This window comes from Bacillus rossius, chromosome 3 (assembly GCF_032445375.1).
Source record: "Bacillus rossius redtenbacheri isolate Brsri chromosome 3, Brsri_v3, whole genome shotgun sequence".
Lineage (NCBI taxonomy): Eukaryota > Metazoa > Arthropoda > Insecta > Phasmatodea > Bacillidae > Bacillus > Bacillus rossius.
In genome coordinates, this window is record NC_086332.1 from 112,664,811 (window position 1) to 112,684,546 (window position 19,736).

Genomic DNA, 19,736 nt, shown 5'->3' on the forward strand with positions numbered 1-19,736 from the left:
GTACATTTTGTTTTTAAAAATAACCTACATTTATACTGTCACTAAATCACTGATACACGGGCCTACAGAAGTAGTCTTAGGCCACGCGGCTTCTCACAGTTGAATTGCAGGTGTTGTAACTACTCGCCTTACATCATCCAAAATAACGAACTGCCTTCACTGATATTTAGCCAAATTTTTTAAACTATTCCTCCACCCTGCATCCACCACTACAGCTGTTTCCACCCTGGTGAAGAGTACTAACGGTAGTGAACCCCTAAACTCTCTTTCATCTTCATTTTACAGCCATACATTAATAACCACGCTAAAACTCATATTAAAATATATAGCAATCTATATTACGGTTTTAAAGCCTAAGTAATTAAACAAATGTGATAAGACACCAATGATGCTTGAAATGTAAGGAGTGGGTTATTGGTACTTGTTATTATGGGTTTCGGATAGTGAATGAAGAGGAATGGTGTCATTGCTTCATAAACAATTTTTACAAGATGATACACCAATATTTTCTTACACTTTTTTTGAATGTGATGAAAGTGAGATGGCCAAACCCAGTAAGTTTTATCTTCTGATTTGGAAAACAGCGAAGGGACTTAACAATAGGCAGGTAGATATGATTACGAAAGGAAACAAAATAAACAATTGAATACCAAAGTTGTGACCAAAATCCATCATGAAATACATGTAAGTTCCAAGATGAAAAAACAAAATCTTTCTATCGACGAAGAGATGACATACTACAAAGATTTCCCATCGGTTCATTTATAGACCACATAATAACCTGAAAATTATCTTTTACTTTCTTATGACGTGGACCATATTTGAAGCATGCCGGTAATGAGAATGAAGAACACAGAATCAGTTTAAACAAAAAAAAAAAAAAAAAAACAGGACGACAGACCCAACCCAAAAAATGCAACTCTCTCACTTTGAAGTTAACAATAACGTGTATAAATGAAAGAAATGGTGGGCAGAATGTTTTAGACTTATCTAATTCGTTCTATCGACGCTAGTATTAACAAAGAAAGCAAACACCATCAATTAGGTAATATAAAACGTAACCTAAAACCACAGTTTGATTTAAACTAGCCAAGGCCGGCGAAGGTAGTCGATCATACCAAAATGTTGCGAATTTTGAGCTATACAGTTTATAACAATCTTTCACATCACTAAAGACGTCATAGCCTGGAAGGCTAGGTAGCTTAAACAATAAAACTGTTAAGCGCTCGTGGGTGATTTTACTTAGTTTTAACACTTCGGAACTAAGGAAATACCAAGAATAGCTTTAAAATCCACTACATAATGCGCACACACAACAGGCTATACGAAAATCTCCCATCAATAATCACGATATGTTCTGCGGAGGTAATCGAATGACTGATTTGACGTGCCAAGAGGCTGGAGTTTAATAATTGTCAAGCATTAATTTATATGTAGGTATTTTGTCTTTAATGCAGAAGGAAGTAAAATGTTCCCTTGGTAGTTTAGCCTAGTGCTCTTTTGAGTGTCGAAATTTTCCAAAAATATATTAGAGTATTATGGTTTTATTGTTTTTGTAAGAGCAATAACTTAAATGTAAAAAAAAATATAATTTCACAAGACGTTTCAGTGGTATTGCGATCGTGGAAAATAGTTATGTTACTAGAAATGTTAGCCGTGGTAAGTTAAATTAAAACCAAAACAACCTGTCTGCTGTCCCTTCCTATTGTTCACACAGGAATCCCTTGTCCCGAGTGAAGTGAATACATCATAAATTTAAGTAATTATATTTCCGTCTTGAGCCTTAACAATATCAGACGATTTCTATCACTTAAGACATTTAAAATGTGCTCATGAAAAGAAGAGGTACCTTAGCTATATTAAATCTATTTGCTTTCTGGCCTCTTTATAAACTGTTATTTGAACTAAATAAACAATTATATAACTAAATATCGCCCATTGCAATGCACAGGAATTTCAAGTCACTGGCGTTCTTCAGGCTAGCCACTAGGATCGCTACAGTCAGGTGTCTCCAGTGTTTACCATGTTAAAAGACCTGAGTTTCCTGATTTGTCGTACCACAATATTTGCTAAAATGTTAAACCATTTATATCCCTGTGCATGATAAACTTAAATGTGGAAACTTATGTGATGTCTTAAGCCATGATCGAAAAAGTACCACCTTAATGTTCTGGTTGTTAAAAATTATGTGTTTAAGCTGCAAGCCGCAGGAGGGTGGCATGAGGACGAGAGACTGCCGGAGAGGGCTGCGCAAGGGAAGGAAACTGCTAGAGGTTGGAGGCTAGAGGAAATGGGACTACCGGAGATGGGTGGTACGAGGGAGGATGACTTCCGGAGGGGGTTACGCGAGGGAGTGAGACTGCTGTAAAGGGAGGCATGAGGGAGGATCACTGCCATAAGGAGAAGCGCGAGGGAGTTAGTCGTCAGTAAGGACGATGGACCGCGAAGCTTGAGCTGCGCACCTCTTATTTGATGAGCGCATCGGACACTGAGTACCCTCTCTCTTTTCTCCTACTCATTTCCTCCGTTTCCATTCCTTCAGCACTTCTTTGCAGAGGACATGCTGTGCCTCCAATAGTGATTTTCGGCACAATTTTTAAATTTGAATTTTAAACCATCTTAACAGTAATTGTATAGCTTGTATTTAAACTTGTTCAGCCCACTGTAACCTCCCATTTAATATTTTTCGGCTAGTTCCTCGAGTCGTTCCCAGCGCAGTATCTGAGACTTTGCTGATCTTTGCGAAGCTAACATCGGCCTCATATTTTCCCCACCTAAATGCACGACCAACGATTGAAATTCACCCCTCCTGGCGTGACCAGGACCGCTTGTAGCTGCAGCTCATCAGGGCAGCCCATTTCTCAGAGCTGCCTGAGGTGTGCACTTAGTCAAGCCCCGTCCTAATGTTCCAGGGCTCTCGAGCACATATAGGCGCTCCGGGTAAAATATTTCTCACGAGCCAGCACCATCCCCTTTTCCTCAATTCCACGATTCAACGCCCAGAGCATTGACCGGTGCTTAACCCCGGCTTGCAATGGCCTGTCTCAAGGTCTTGACACTGTTGTTTGAATGTACCGCTTCTGACCTCTAGTGGTGGAGTTATCAACTACTTACCTGAGTGCTCAACAGACCTGCCCTCTAGCGACCCACACAACAAACGTTCTCTTGTCTTTCTCTTTCGACCCACCAGAGTGCTCCACCAGTCTCCTCCACAAGTCTCTTGCTTTTGAAGTTGTCTCGTTCAAGATGTGCGAGTCGACTTCACCTCTGTTTCGGCCACTCCCCAGCAGATAGCGCGGCGATCAGGCGCAAACTGCAGCACCGAGCTATCGAAGCCTGTATTTTCTCGATCCCCCCCTCGGCCATCTTCGGAACTTTTTGGCCCTGTAGCCGAAGTATCTCCTCCTTTTTCCAAAGCGAAGTGCCGAATTTAATTAAGCGACACAGGTGCCATACTAGGGACTTCTTGGCTTGACTTCCGACTGACTGCATCGTTCTCGGTCAGCTCTCAGCTAGATTTGACTTCACGACTTCACTTCAGATGTAGTCACCTCGTTAAGGGATGTTTTCCCAAATCTCGTTTTTTTGTTAACTTTTGTAAACAGTCAGTCAGAGTTATAGTTAATTGTTTGTAAAAAAATTTGTAATTATGAGTGTTTCCGTGTTCACCGCGCTAGTTTCGCAGACTCCTCGGTGAGACACCTCCTGATTCCAGGATCAACACCCTGTTTTGGTGAGTTGTCGATACCCATTTCTCTTCCCCGATATTTCCCCTTTCTGCGGGCATTTGTGCCTATTTACGACTGTCTGCTAACGAGGGCTAATTCCTTGGATTTGGCATGTTCGCAGAAAGGGTCCAAGACATGGTCCAAGAACATGTATCTAAGAACCGGGGCCGAGATTACGGCCAGATGGTCTTCCTGGCATGATAAGCAATAACCTCTAAATCAGCCGGTTATGGACGTCCACCTTCCAAATTCTTCGCGACGACTAAGGACCATTTTTTGTTCCGAAACACCAACAGCGGGACATTGCCGCAATAATTAGCAAGTCATAAATTAAAGTGAAAATACAAAATTTAAATACCACCACATTTTTATAATTACTTATGTACTAACAAGATCCTTAATATGACAAGTCTATATGTTAACATATTGTTCTATTTTTTTTATTATGTCTCAAATGATTTGTGTAATTATTTTTGGGCCATTCCTATTATAAATTGATTCTGTCATATACTTAACTCAGTCAATCTCTTGTTGTAACACTTCAGACTTATGAAATCAAAAAAATTGGAAGCATGCCTATAGACGAAACTCCATTCTTTATTTATTAATATAAAGTTACCAATCCACAGTATCCACAGTGATTACTGGGAGGCATTATATTTTTCTTTGATAGGCCTTTAGTGTAACCTCTGAGGTACTAAATTTTGTTTGCCTGTTCCCCTTTTTTCTAATCCCAGCCACTTCCAAGGTAACTTATTATTATCTTAATATAATTTTTTTATTATATTTCATTAAAAACTTTATAGATGCTAAGGCCATTGCAATGACTCACCTCCATGCATGCGCCCTTCTAGTTAAGAGTTAAGAAGTTAAATGTGGGTGCCATGTTAAATGTGGATGCCATTATTTTACTCCTGGGTGGTGACTTCAGAGTGGCAGCATGTTCCCCAGCAGATATGTCCGCAAGGTTATTTAAGGAGCATATAAGGGTGGCGTGCTATGTGAGTCGAGTTTATTGTATGTAGTTTCGTCGTCAGCCTTGGTAAAATTCGGTTTTGAAAGCACTCTTATGAAAATTTATTTTTGGCATCAACTTTGTTCGCAGCCGAGCATAGTGTTTGTTGTGGTTTCGGGTACTACAACCAATCAGTTTCCATTTGCATTGCCTTGAGATGCCTACTTATGTTGACCAAGCATTTGATTAGGAACTGAGATGCATTAGTTGCATCTCAGTTTTGCAGGCTTGTGGAGAGGGATTGGACAGTAGACAATCTTCGTTCATTAGAAGTGTGATGATACTTTTTATGCTCTTGTTTCCAGGGTGAAAGCACCCTCTTAATGTGTCAGGGTTCTCAAAATGCTGTATTTACTTCGCACCACTTGACAGCTGGTAGCACACACATTTGATGCAAATAGGGACTAGGATGTGTGCTGGTACAACTAAGTTACAGAAAGGGACATCCCAAGGGCTTTGTAATTATTTTCTCTAATGTTTATCGAATTTTGTCATGGTGTTACGAATGTTATCCTTTATAGCTTGTATTAGAATTAATGAATATACACTGTTGGGAGTCAGGTTGACAACGATTTCTGTCATGCATGGAAGTACGCAAAAATATAAGCATAGTACCTGAATACGTGTTTGTAAAGTTAAAACAATATGTTTAGGAGTTAAGCTTAATAAATTGGTGTATGTTCAATTCCTCTTTGTATGCCATTGTAGGCATTGGTTTTGTTGTTCCCACTAACTAGACCACTTGGCGTAGTTGGTGTTGGTCATAGTTGTGGCTACACCCTATTGCAAGATTGCCTAGTGTAAGGATAATGCCTTTTTTGTAATTTTATGTACCAGTTGTCTTAATCGGCCATGTCGGTGTTCTCTTCATGCACATGTCTGTACCAAGAAGAATGCTTTATTGCCTATTTGAAATATTCTGTTTATGTGCATCCATTGTTATAATGTTTAGGTTTTAATTTCGCTTATTGTTATGGCATCTTGTGGCTTTGCTTCTACACGCCTTACTGTTAACACAGTAAATGTTTTGGCTTTTCGTTTTGTAACAGTGTATGATACATGTTGATGTTTATACTATCTTTCTTACATTTGTTATCGGTGTCAGTCAGTTTAGATGAGGTTTGAGTAAAAGATAAATAAATATATTGACATACATGTTTCTTTGTATGTTAAAACCCTTTCTTAACAGGGTGTGTAGATGCATGCACGCAAACATGGTATTACGATGCAAAATCGAGTATAACACAAGGCAGAGTTAATATCCCTCATGTTCCAGATGCTAGTTTCAGGAGAAAGACTGCCGAAGAGTGTGAAATGAGGGAGAGTGACTGTTGGAGGGGTTGAGAAGAGGGAGGGAGTCTGCCTTAGGGGTGACACGAGTTAAGGAGATTGCCAGAAGGTGGTGGCACGAGGGAGGGTAACTGCCGAAGTGTTTGTCCAAGGGAGAAAGCCAGATGAAAGGAGAGTGGCACAAGGGTGGAAGACTGCTACGGAGGTAATGCACGAGATAGGGAGACTGCTTGAGGATATGGCGCTAAATGGGAGACTGCTGGAAGGAGGTGGCGCGAGAAATGGAGACTGACAAATGCTGGATGGTGTTATGTGAGGGAAGGAGACTGCCGGAGGGGGTATCACGAGGGAGAATAACTGCTGGAAGTGGGTGGCGCGAGGGGGGAGTGGTAGAAAGAAGCAAGTGTGACTGCTGTAGGGTGAAGCACATAAAATTTAACTGGTGAAAGAGGTGGTGTGAGGGAGGGAAACTGCCGGAAGGGGTTTTTGTGAGGGAGTGTGACTGACAGAGGATGGGTTCGAAAACGTTGGGCTGATAGTGTGGGGCCTGAGGGATAGAGACTGCTGGAGGGAAAGTGGTTGTGCGAAAATATTGTCTGCCAGAAAGGGGTGGTGCGAGTGAGGGAGACCGCTGAAAAGGGGTGGCATGTGTAAGGAAAATTGCCAGAGGGTGTGGTGCTAAGAAGGGTGAGTGCTGGAGGGGTAGCGCGAGGGAGGAAGACTGCTGAGGGGGGAGGGGTTGAAACGAGTGAGGGAAACTACTGAAGTGATGGTGTAAGGGAGGATGACTGTCAGAATGTGTGCCACGAGAAAGATTGACTGCTAGAGGAGGTGTATTGAGGAAGGGTTGACTGCAGGCACATGGTAGGGTGATTGCCTATTGTGGTGGTGAGAGTGAGGCCATCTGCCAGAATTGGTTGGCTCAAGATAGGGTGTCTGCCGAAAGGGGGTGGCACTAAGGAGGGTGGCTCCTGGAGGGTGTGGCATGAGAAACGGTAACTCGTAGAAAGGGTGGTGTGAGGGAGGGTGACTGTAGGAAGGGGTTGGCATGATGGAGTGTTCCTGCCAGACAGGATGGGTTCGAAGACGGTTGGCTGTTTAGGGGGCCCTGGGGAATCTAGACTGCTTGAAGGGAGTTTCACAAGGTGGTGCAAGATTGTGAAACTACCAGAAGGTGGTGGAGCGAGGTAGGAATTCAGCAGGAGAGGGATGGATAAGCAATAAAGACTTCCGGAAGGTGTAACACATGAGAGTGAGACTGCCAAAGGGTGTGGCACGAGGGAAAGAATGTGTTGAAAGGGGTGGTATGAGGGTGGGTAACTGCTGGAAAAGGGTTGCTCCAGGGAGAGAGACTACTGAAGGGGGAGTGGAACGAGGGAAAGAGACTACTCTAGGAGGGGGTCATGAGGGTGGTCGACTGCAGGAATGGGTTGGTGCGAGAAATGAAGATTTAATGGAGGGATGGGCATGAGAGCGAATGATTTTCAGAGGGGCTGGGGAAGGGGTTACACGAATAAGAGTGTCTGCCAAAAGGGTGTTGACACGACAGAATAAGGGAGGTGAACGGAGGGTTACTGCCATAGGGGGAGAGGTACAGCATACTAGAAGCCACAATAACTGAAACTATATATAGAACAATATGTTAAATTCGTCACTTTGCGAAAAATGTGATCATATACTGACATCGCGACTCTTTGACAGTCCATTCCAAATACTGTGAAGGTAGAAACGGAAATTTGGTCGGCTCCAAAATGTGACATCACTAATGTATATGAATATATAAATGGTCTGTTTTGGCTGTGACTCTCAGCTCGCCTTTGTTTGTGGAAGAGTGAGGCCAGAATCTCCTATCAGTTATTCAACAGTGTTAATCCTTACTAGGACTTGAAAGCTGAAACGACGAAGACATATGTACCAAAATTAATTTATGGTTCTTCGGGCTTTATCTGACCCATCAAATACAACATCGGCAATGTCCACTCCTTCAACATCAGGAACCCTGACTGCAGCAACGTCTTTGGAAACGCAGATCCCGATGACAACAGCTGCAAAGATTCCGATGGCAACGACGCTGAAAACTCCATAGATATCAATAATAGAAGGTGTACCATCGTCACCAACAGCACTAGATGAGACTTTAATTCGTGCAGTGTCTTCAGCAGCAGTGAAATGAATAACCAAGGAAGCCTCAACTGATGGTTTCCCATAATCTAACTGTATGTACTGTGACAATATAAAAAACTTTAAAATTCTTTATAATGTAATACATGATTGTAATAATAACTCTGAACGCATTAAATATCAGTGCACAAGTGTAGTGGCCAGTTCATATGCTATGGAATATTAAAAAGACACATCAGGAATGGTGATGGACTGGTTGCGCATTCATCAGGATTAAAACGCATCTTATGTGGCGTGATGTTGTTCATATGTTCAGTGTGAGGCATCATGAAATATAAATTACTGACCTTTCAATGAAACTTAGAATTCTAAGCTGTGTGCTGTATGTGGTGAACGACTGTAATGTGTAGATGCCCTCAAATTACATGACAATGCATGAAAGGGACTTGCTCCGCACTCCATAGCGACTGAAATAATTATCTAATGATTGGTTTTTTGTACTTGTAGAAATTATGTTAAAATTTTTTATTTGTAATTTAGTTTTTTCTTAAACGTGTCTTTTTTTTAGTAAATTGAGGTGATATTTAATAAAATTACCTTTTTATGTATAGACGAAGGATCTAACTTGTGACAGGAATCAATCGAATCGATCAGTAAATTTATTGGTGGTTTATTTACGATTTTTAGAATTTTTCCTAATTTATAGTTTTTCAATATGGCCGCCAAGACAACCGAAAATATGGCGGATGCCATGCAATATAATACTACTGCACTCTTGCAGTTAAAAGTTAAATCAATATGGGTGCAGAACCCTTTAGAAGATGAAAAAAATGGTGACTGTGTCGTCATCCAAAATGGCAGCCTCTAGCAAGCGAAAACAAGAGTGGTGCCATGATGTCATACTGACTGTTATAATATATGCCTTGATATTAGTGGGGTCAGTTGCCTGGTAGCCTTCATGGAGGACGGACAACATCGCAATATATTTGCCCTTAGCAGGTTCGAACCAAGCCATGGTGTAAGTGCGTTTTTTAAATTTAAATTGTATAAGTAAAACAATTTTTTTGTACATTTCAAAATTTTTCCTGGGACGGTGTACGTGACATCATAATTCAAAATGGGACGGCGATGTCACAATTCAAATTGGCTGAATCCAAGATGGCGAAAATTTCTAGATGTCAAAATGGTGACTGTGGCGTCATAATTTCAAAATGTAATCCAATATGGCAGGTTTCAAGAGGGCAGATCTAAAATGGCTGCCGGGGTCAAGGTCTGGGTCAAAGTTCGAGGTATAGGTCAAATGTTGAGGTCATTCAAGATGGCGACCGTGACATCACAATTCATGATGGCGGACCACATCCCCTATCCACATACGGGCACTAGTCCCTGGAGGAACTATTATAAACTAATTTTGTAAGATAATAAAATAGTATCTATTGACAGCAATTGTAGCCATTCTGAAAGTAAAAAATCAGTACTAAATTATTTTACAGTCGGTCACTAAGTATATCAGGTCTTTTCATGAAATTTTGTGCTATGATCAAACATAAATTATATTTTTAAAATGTCGAACAAAAAAATAAAAACCAAAATTCAGTCTTTCAGTTATATGTTCTTAAAATGAAAAATGGATTGTTATCAGTTTTCGCTCGTGCTGAAATACTACAAGAAAATTTATTTCCAAATTTCTCAGTTAAAATTTTCTTTTTCAAAATAAAATGTATAAAATACAAAAAATGTTTAAGATACACTAAAAAAAATCACTAATTATTAAGGGTGAGTTTAAACTTTTGTGCTCTATGGCTTTTATCTATTATAATAGCACACCGAAACAAATACAGCGCTAATGGCAGAACTCGTGATTTGGAAAGAGAGTAAAACGTCCATTTTCACGCTCCAAACTAAATATGAGGCACGCTATAGGGGCGGGTATTTTCCGCAGGGAAAACTGAACTCTCATTAGACTGCAATTAGATACCCCGCAACAGCAGTTTCTTCTTTGTGATTGGCGGCCGTCTGTGTTTCGCCGGGCCATTCAGTACGCGTTTGATCCCGCACAAAGTTGATAGTATACTGCGAGTTCCGGAAGTCATGCACGTGAGAGAAACACAAACGATCCTACAGTGTTTTAATACACAGCTTGACTCCAAATCTATTCGCGGTAAAAATATGACCCTGCCAATGATTTGTTTGTTTGAGTGTAGTCGTCGCTAATGACCACTCTGCAGAAAAAAAAAACGCACATTAGAGTTGATTGCAGCTTTTGGCGGCCATTGCCGCTGATGGATAACGAGCCTACAATTTAGCATTTAGCGGCACACTTCACAGCATGCTAGAGTCCACGCTCTAGTTATTCGTCGCAAGCATTTTCTGTTTGAGGTTACATGTCATTTACGAGTAGGTCTATCGGAATTCAACGATGTTTTCTAATAACTGAAGAGTCGGGTAGGGCGCGTCAATGTTGCGTCGGTCCACTCACGCAGAAGAAAGAAATATAGAGATATTTGAAGTCTAGCCTGTTATTTAAATATCAAGTGAAATGAGTAAATGTGTGATAGTCTTGGTGTCTGGGCTGGAGCCGTGTATTACCAGCTGTTTGAACCGATATTTTGCCGTACCTTTCATTGACTCAGCACGCTCTGAAGATGACTGAAGAGAATCAGCTTGCTTCTGTGATCGGTTTTCAGATTGCGAGGAGAACTGAGGCAATGAGAAACCCTCCACAAAAAAGGGCATCGAGTCCTCGGTGAGCGACCAATGAGCAGGGAGTATAAGCCACTAGAATGCGAACTCTGAGACTGCAGAAAGTAAATGAATACTACGTTCTTTGAATGATTACTGTAAAGGGGAGGACATACACCATTGTATAGGGAAAGCACGCCTGTCGCTGCGGTGTCCAAAGTTGTTTATCTGTATTTACAGTTTTTTTCGCATCTGTCTCGTCGTTGTCAGTCTACTGTGTTTTGTTAGTCTGTGCTGTGTTATTGTTATAATTCCTTCCAAGGAATTCTCTGTGCTGTCTTTACATTTTACATTTGAAATCGGCGGATTTTGGCTCGTTTTCTGTATGTTTGTCTATGTATGTTTTTTTTATCCGTTCTTCGAGTTTTCTCTATGACAAACAGCGCAAATTAGCAGTGAAATATGTCCAAGATAGTTATTTATACAGGTAACTTAATATTTTTCAAAGCTGACACCCTGTTCTGGTGGCAATTATTCAAGAAGTAGTTCTACGGCCTAGCGTTGTATTTAGAGGACACTAGAAGGAGCTTCTAGCGTGGTGTCATCTTCAAGCACAAGGCTGCGCTCTGTGGCGCTCCACGCAAGTTTGCAGCAACAGGCCGCGGAGAGCTAGTTCACACACCCGCCTGTGCCAGTTCTGTTTTTAAAATGGCTGGCAAGAGAAGCATGTATCATTTTGCTCATGGAAGAAGGAGCGATACTTGGTGCAACAGTGAAATGTTAAGAGGAGTCTGGTGGCAGTTCCGGGGCTGAAGCTGACCTGGGCACGGTGAGGTCTCGCCACTGCTCCGCCGTCAGGTTGGTAGCGCCGCGGCCCGGCACGCGGCACCAGTGGTCGGGGATGGCCAGCGCCATCACGAAGTTGTAGTACGGCATGGACACGAGCGCGATGAACAGCATGTTGAAGACTATGTTGTAGCGGCGCTGGAAGCGGCCCCGCGAGCCCACCTGCGCCATGATGGACTCGAACACGGCGTCGTCCGTGCCCGGCTGTTCCTCGGGCTGCATCGTGGCTGCCCGCTCGCGCGTCTGCAGGCGTCTGCCGCACGTGTTCCTCATCAGCCCGCCAGCGGCGCCCCTGGCGGCCGGCCGCCGCACCGTCGCCGCAGTTGCTAGCCGCGCCGTCCTTCCCTGTACGCCCGCCGTCAACCCCGCGTCTGCTTAATAAACACGGCAACAACCTTGTGACAACAAACATAACATTCGTTTCTACTAGAAAATATTATTTTCTTAAGTTATTATACCGATTTTAGGAAGAAAATAAACCCCAATTGCTCCAATCCTTTAAAACAAATTACTCATGTATGAAACATGGTAATATATATATTTGAACAGTTTATCCGTAAAATATTTTTTGTAATGGTATAAAGTTTTCTCTCTCGCCTGTGCTGTAAGTATTCGAGCTGCCCGGTGTTAGTATCTAGTAAAGCTACCGTGCCTTGCTCACCACGGCCCGTTATCACGCTGTAGTGCAGACATTCAAGATTTTGAATAGATGGCGGGGGGGGGGGGGGGGGGGGGGGGAGAGAGAGAGAGAGAGAAAATCTCGTTGTAGTAGCAGTCTATTGTTGTCGAGGTGTGTTCTGGTGGTACGCAATTACAATGCAGTGACTATTTAGAGTTACTCTTGCATAATTATTATTTATATACAGGATATATCTACTCTAATATTATAAAGAGGAAAGGTTTGTATTTTTGTGTGTATGTTTGTAATGAATAAACTCAAAGACTACTGTGCCGATTTCAAAATTTTTATCACCATTAGAAAGCTACATTCACCCTGAGTAACATAGGCTATATTTATTGCTATAAAAGATAAGGAATTCTTACTATAACTTTAGTAACGTAACCCAAGGTGTAAAAATAATGCCATAAAACATCTTACATCGCATGCGCTGCGGAAACTAACTATGATAGAACAAAAGTATGTCCTACAATATTAAAGAACATATCAATAACTACAAAAAACTTTGCGATACTATATGTCCAACTATTATCGTTATGTCACAATAACCTCTTTTTAAATTTTAAAAGTTGATAGACCATGTTATTCATATTTCTGTTTAAAACGCTTTGTTTTGCCATGGAGGTCGGAATGTCGCCTGGTACAGCCATGCTCGCGACGCGCGCTATGGTTATCTATGGATGATAGGTTTGTTTACGTTTGACTTGGCACGGGGCTCTTTCCTCTTTATAATCTACCCTACTAGCGGCCCGTCCCGGCTTCGCACGGGTGGACATGATTTTTTAAAATATTTTTACCTTTTATTTATATTTTGTTGTTGTTTCATTTCTATATTTTTTTTAACACAGTATCACATTATCTATGTATACTTACAATCCGAATTTGTTCATCGTTTTTTTATTAAAGTAACTTATATAATCTTAAGGGAAACATATTACTTAGTATTTTTTTATTTACTTTTATTCAACATTTTACATAGCCCCCAAACATTGTTGGACAATGAATTAGCTCAAACTGTTAACAGTCTATAAATTCTGATAGACACAATCTATCCCGAAATCGAAAATCTCACAGAAAGAAATTTTAATTGGCTCTGATCGAGGGCGATAGTGTCACCGAGAAACGACTCAGTAAATGAGATAAATAGAATGATTATGGAAAAAGTACCGGGTGATTTTAAATGTTACAAATCTATTAACACCGTGTGCCACACCACGAACTAAAATTTAAAGGAGGTACTCCCATTATGCTATTGAGAAATTTAAGCCCTCCCAGTATGTGTAATGGCACAGGCAACAAAAAAAAATATAAAAGGTAAAAATATAAAAAATCATGTCCACCCGTGCCGCAAGTATATATATATATATATATATATATATATATATATATATATATATATATATATATACATATATATATATATATATAGGGGGGTTTGCATGTGGGTGTGTCAAATATGTGAATTGTAAAAGTGTTTGTGATCAAATATATATATATATATATATATATATATATATATATATATATATCAGTGATGTTAGGACACAAGTAGGTTTTGATAAATTATAATTTCAGAATATTTATATTACTGTTTTGACATGCACAACACACAAAGCATATCAATAATATAAGGAACCAAACACATGCTTCAAACTATACTATGTAGGTATAGTTACAGGAAGTTATGTTCGGTCCGGCTTCTAACAAAAGTTCAAGTCTAATTGAATATTATTTTTTATGAAAATTATAAAGAAACTAAATTTGGGTTCGTAATATTCTCATATATAGACTGTACCTCGGCTTCAGTTCGATAGATTTAGATAATCATATAATATATAGGACCACTAGTTTTAATACAAGTTATGGGGAGAAACAAAGTTATATGCGACTATTTCAATAGTGTCAATTTCTGTGACCACACAAGATATTTGGTCAAACTAATATTCGGAAATGGTTAAGATATTCAGCTTACCTCAGTGTTAGCTTTAGAAACATCAATCTCGCTCGTAGTAATAATTATATTCATCACAAATATTATCGCAATCATTTAATTTTATCTTGCGGCCTTAATTCAGTATGAAATACCATGATTGTCATGATTAATAAGCTTGCAACGCTCAAAGTTATACTGGTAATGAAATTTATTTCACATTTCTTTTAGACTATCTTCTTCCAAACTTTCTTATTAATCAGATTTTCTAACTAAATATTACTATGGCCTGGGGTCATAGTTCCTATCAATCTTAAAATGAGATACACTTATAACGAACTATAAACTATACAAAATTGTAACATTAAAACAGTTAACATAAACAATGAGAAAATAAAATGAAATTGCATAGACAAACTATATGAATTAAAGTTAAAATAATAGTCTTTGCAGTCTGTTTGCATTACTGCTGCTATTCAATTGTCCCATAGCTGTATAACTATGTCATGTTTTTGAATTATTTCAGTCTTTGACAAATGTTTAAATAATTATATACATATAAAAATTATTGTTTATTATTTTTGTCTATTCTGAGTGGTCATTACCCGCCCATTGTTAAAGAAAAAATTACAGTTATCATTATAATTAATACGATACGCACAGATAACGTTTATATTCAAGACCACGGCAACGTTTACAGTCTTTAAATTATCTTTCTAACTATGGAGTATAAAAGGTAGTAAGTTGAGTCATTGGAGAGCAAGTTCTTGGTTTCTGTTGCAGAGAAAATAAACAGAATATCCAGGATGTTTACTAAATTATTGAAATTGTCGTATAAATAATTATGTTAGTATTTAAAATTCGTTTAGATTGTGAGTATAAATTATTTTGCAAATTTTCGTAAAGCTTAAAAACACAGTCCCAAAATGTTTTGGTATAATTTTATTTGTAATTAATAGGAGTAAATTAACTTTCAGAGACTTTTTAAATTCTGATGATATTTAAAAGGAACGGCACGCAGACAATTGTCAGACGCACCACTATCTCGAGCGAACAAGCAGCTGCTCTGTACGGCTCACGCCGAGATAAGACCCTGCGTGATCTTTGCCCAGTGCCGAGAGTTGTGCTGGCCCACATCCCGCCGAGCGCGGCTGGCTGCAAGAGTGTATCAAGTGGCAAGAGGAGAGCTAGTTCCCTACCACCTGCTGGCCAAGTGCGCACCTGTGCTAGTGCGACGCTAGCTGGTGCTTCTAGCGCGGTGTCGCCTCTAAACGCAAGGTCGTGGACTGATGTGCATTCTGATCGTCCTAGTAGGTCAACTATGGGATGTGATTATTATCTTTAATATTATATTGCGAATAAATGAAAATAAATGAGTAATGCAAGTCACTTCAGTGTTTTCAAAATTCTATACGAGGCGTTTCATGCTTATAAATTATTCTGAAACACCCTTTTTTAGCCATTTACACTATCATTAAAATACAGTTTTAAAAGCAGAATGTGTAGACATAACTACTGAATCACCGTCAGCAATTTATTAAATGTTATTTTAAAACTGATACTACATCGATATCTTGAACGGTTTTTAAAATGGTGAATTAAGTAGTATGTTTACGAAATGCATTTAATAATGTGCTAGAAGGGGTAGTAGTAATATCTTCGTGTGTTGCTTCAAACAAAATAATTTTTAGAAGAGTGAGAGTTTAGGTTTTTGAAATCATTTATGAACTTGCATTACACCTTTATCTTTATTTTCCCGCCTTACACAGTTACGGTCAGCGCTCAGCTCTACGCGCGAGAGCCAAGGCGCTAGAAGCACCAGCAAGCCGCACCTGATGCCGGCCCACTGACGCAAACCCCTGACTAGGCGGGTCCCTGGTCTTCTTTTCTCTTCTCTCAAAGTGTTCGGACTTTGTGACTTATGTCCTTGTTGTGTGAAGTGTTACTTGTGCCCCTATTGCGTGTCGTATAAACAGTTCGGCAAGATGGCGGGCCGCATACAGTCGGGTCGTTTGTTTTGTATTTGGCTATCGTTTCGTTGTCATATTTGTATTCAATAAATCAGACTTTTAATATATTTATGGTCCTCCGGAAGAAATTCGTTGAAATACAGAACATTTGGTCCACACGGGCCGGATATTTACCAGTAATCGTGCGTGTATTTGTGTCGTGTCTCGTGACGCTCATCTATTGTGATAGCGTTTTTTTTGATCTCATGTTGTCGCAGTGTTGGTGAATACTTTATTTGTCAAACTTTCATTTCCTTTATTTCTGTTTTGTGCATCAAACGGCAAAATGAATGACAAGACAGAAGTGTTAAAGATTCGTCTCGAGCGTGGGGAAAACAGGTTATGTCGTGCCGATGCACTTGCCGATAAAGTGATGAGTGACGATACGCAACGTGAGTTGTTTATCGCAACGTGTCGTGATCTGTCACAATTGCGTACTTGTTTTGAAGACGATCACTTGTCTTTGCAGATGTTGCTCAAAGATGACCCGGATTTCAACAAAAAACAGCACAGTGATCGCCTAAATGCTTTCGACGACACATATTATCGTGTTCAGGCAATATACATTGCCACATGCAACAAGAATAAATTGCATGACGGCACGAAAGCACCAACTTCGCACAACCCATCTCAAGTAACTCTTCCAGCTATAAAACTACCACATTTCTCAGGAAATCCAGCAGAGTGGCTTAATTTTTCTAACCTCTTTACCACATTGGTGGTAAACAATGCTCACTTGAACGATATTGAAAGGTTATCATACCTTAAAACATCACTGTCACCAGAACCACTCTCTCTTATCCAATCCCTGCCATTGATCAATGAGAACTTCAAAGTAGCTTGGAATTTGATTGAACAGAGATACAAAAATCTCAGGCTTATTGTGTCACACCACATTGATGCAATTATGCAGGCATCTACAGTGTCTCTTGCTCATCCTGCTTCATTAAGTGTCTTGGTGTCAGTGTTAAATGAACATATGGCTGCATTGTGTACTATGAAACTAGCAGTAGATTCTTGGGACCCACTCTTGCTACATTTTTTGGAAAGGAAGCTAGATAACCATTTACGTCAACAATGGGAACTACATATTTCTGTGAGTGACACAGAAATGCCTACATTTGCTCAGTTTTTAGCCTTCCTTGAAAGTCATCGCCGGGCTTCGGAGGCAATGTCTGGAGCCTCCAGTAAGTCAGGGTCTCGAGTAAGGCAGGCAAACTATAGCACTGTTGGAAACACATTTGATTCTGCTGTAAAGTGCAGTGTATGTGACAGTGACCACCCACTTTACAAATGTCCACAGTTTGTACAGTGCAAGCCAGAAGACCGCTACCAGATTTTCAAGAGACTTAACCTTTGTTTAAACTGCCTGGGAGCATCTCATCAAATGAAACAGTGTTGGTCAAAAACCAGCTGTCACTCATGCAAGAGTAGACATCACTCGCTTTTGCACTTCACTGAAGCCAACACGCATACACTTTTGAAAGAAGAAGCAACTTCATTTCAGCATTCTCCACCTGAATCTGCAGCAACAAAACCTACACCAGCTGTTGCATTGGCTACAGCTCAGAGACCTGGTCAATCAGAACCCAGAAACGTGTTATTATCCACTGCCTTGGTGGATGTACAAGACAGTGTCGGTGGTTACCAGAATTTTCGAGCAGTCTTAGACTCAGCCAGTCAGTCGAGCTTCATAACTGAACATTGTGCCCAGCTTTTGGGGTTGACTCGTCAGAAAGCATTCTTACCAATTTATGGACTATCACAAGCTCCCTTACACACAGCAAAGGGATTAGTTAAATGCTGCATTAAACCAGTTGGCAAAACAAACCCACAACTGCCACTTGCTGCATATGTTGTACCGAAAATAACTGCAGATTTGCCCACATTTCCTGTACATTCTGACATGTGGGATCATGTACTTCATTTGAATTTGGCTGACCCGACATTTGCTACTTCAAGTTCTATTGATATTTTGATTGTTTCCATATATACTCACGGGGCACAAGTTAGTAAAAAATGTGGATTCACCGGTCGCACTGGATACAGTTTTTGGTTGGATTCTTATGGGTAAAGTGCCCAGTCCCATTGTACCAACCAACCATAGTGTCACACTCTTCGTATCGACTATGTGCCCTCCGCCATCTCTGGAAACTGTGGTTGAAAGGTTTTGGGAAATAGAGGACTTCCCCACTTGTGCACATCTATCGCCAGAAGATGAAGCCTGTGAGGCTTTCTTTAAAACCACTCACCATCGAGAACCTTCTGGACGTTACGTGGTTTCCCTTCCATTCCATTCACCTAAACCAATACTTGGAGACTCAAGAGCACACGCTGTTCGCTGTCTAGAAGCCTTGGAGCGCCGTCTGGTCAAGCAACCTGGACTGTGTACCGAGTACCAGGCCTTCATGGAGGACTACTTGCAGAGTGGTCACATGGAGGTCATTGCCAACCCATTGCATGATGTTGAGTCAGCCTATTATCTTCCACATCATGGAGTTATCAAGGCAGAAAGCACCACCACCAAGCTGCGCGTTGTCTTCAATGCTTCTGCTAAGACCCAGCGAGACGCGAGTCTAAATGACATGCTGATGACCGGACCCAAATTACAGACAGATGTTCGAGAAATTCTGCTTCGGGTTCGTGTACATAAAGTTGTATTCACTGCAGACATCTAACAAATGTATCGGAAAATAATGGTGGACAAGGAGCATCAAGACTACCAGCGAATTGTGTGGCGTTGTTTTCCAACCGATCCTATAGTGGACTATCGTTTGCAGACTGTTACTTACGGAGTTTCATCTGCCCCTTATCTAGCAATTCGCACCTTGCATCAGCTGGCCCAAGATGAGCAATGTAACTTCCTTCAAGCAGCTCATGTTTTGAAGTCTGATTTCTATGTGGATGATGTTGTCACAGGGGCCAATAGTGTTGAAGAAGCCATTGCTCTTCAAAAGGAACTTATTGCTTTGTTGGCAGCTGGTGGCTTCCATCTCAGGAAGTTTGCCAGCACTCATAGTGAAGTGCTTGAATGGCTGTCCCCAGACCAGCTACAATCCCCAGCATCTATGTCTTTTGACAAAGAACAGCCAGCTGTGGTGAAAGTTCTTGGTGTACAGTGGAACCCTAGCTCAGACTGTTTTTCTTATCAGATGACTCCATTAAACAGCTCAAGCACCAAGAGGGCAATTCTTTCAAATATCGCCAGGATCTTTGATCCCCTTGGATGGCTGACGCCCATCCTCTTGTATGCCAAGTCTCTTGTACAGCTGTTGTGGCTCACTGGAGCAGGATGGGATGAACAGCTTCCTCCAGAGGTCTTATGCAGGTGGTGTGATTTTAAGTCTGAACTGTCTTTGTTGTCACAACTTCGACTGCCTCGGTGTGTATCAGGCTCAGTAAAAGCTGTTCATGAACTGCACGGGTTTTGCGACAG

The 19,736-nt window shown here is 40.7% G+C and overlaps 1 protein-coding gene across 1 annotated transcript in view; it reads right to left on the minus strand.

Annotated features, from left to right (window-relative positions):
• The window catches only part of LOC134531149 (organic cation/carnitine transporter 2-like), a 120,935-nt gene extending 108,888 nt beyond the window's left edge, over nucleotides 1–12,047 (minus strand). The window contains exon 1 of the mRNA XM_063366768.1: nucleotides 11,657–12,047. Within this exon, the coding sequence (XP_063222838.1) occupies nucleotides 11,657–11,955 (299 nt within the window). The 5' untranslated portion in view covers nucleotides 11,956–12,047. The remainder of the gene's footprint in view (nucleotides 1–11,656) is intronic.
• Between the last annotated feature and the right edge of the window lie 7,689 nt (nucleotides 12,048–19,736).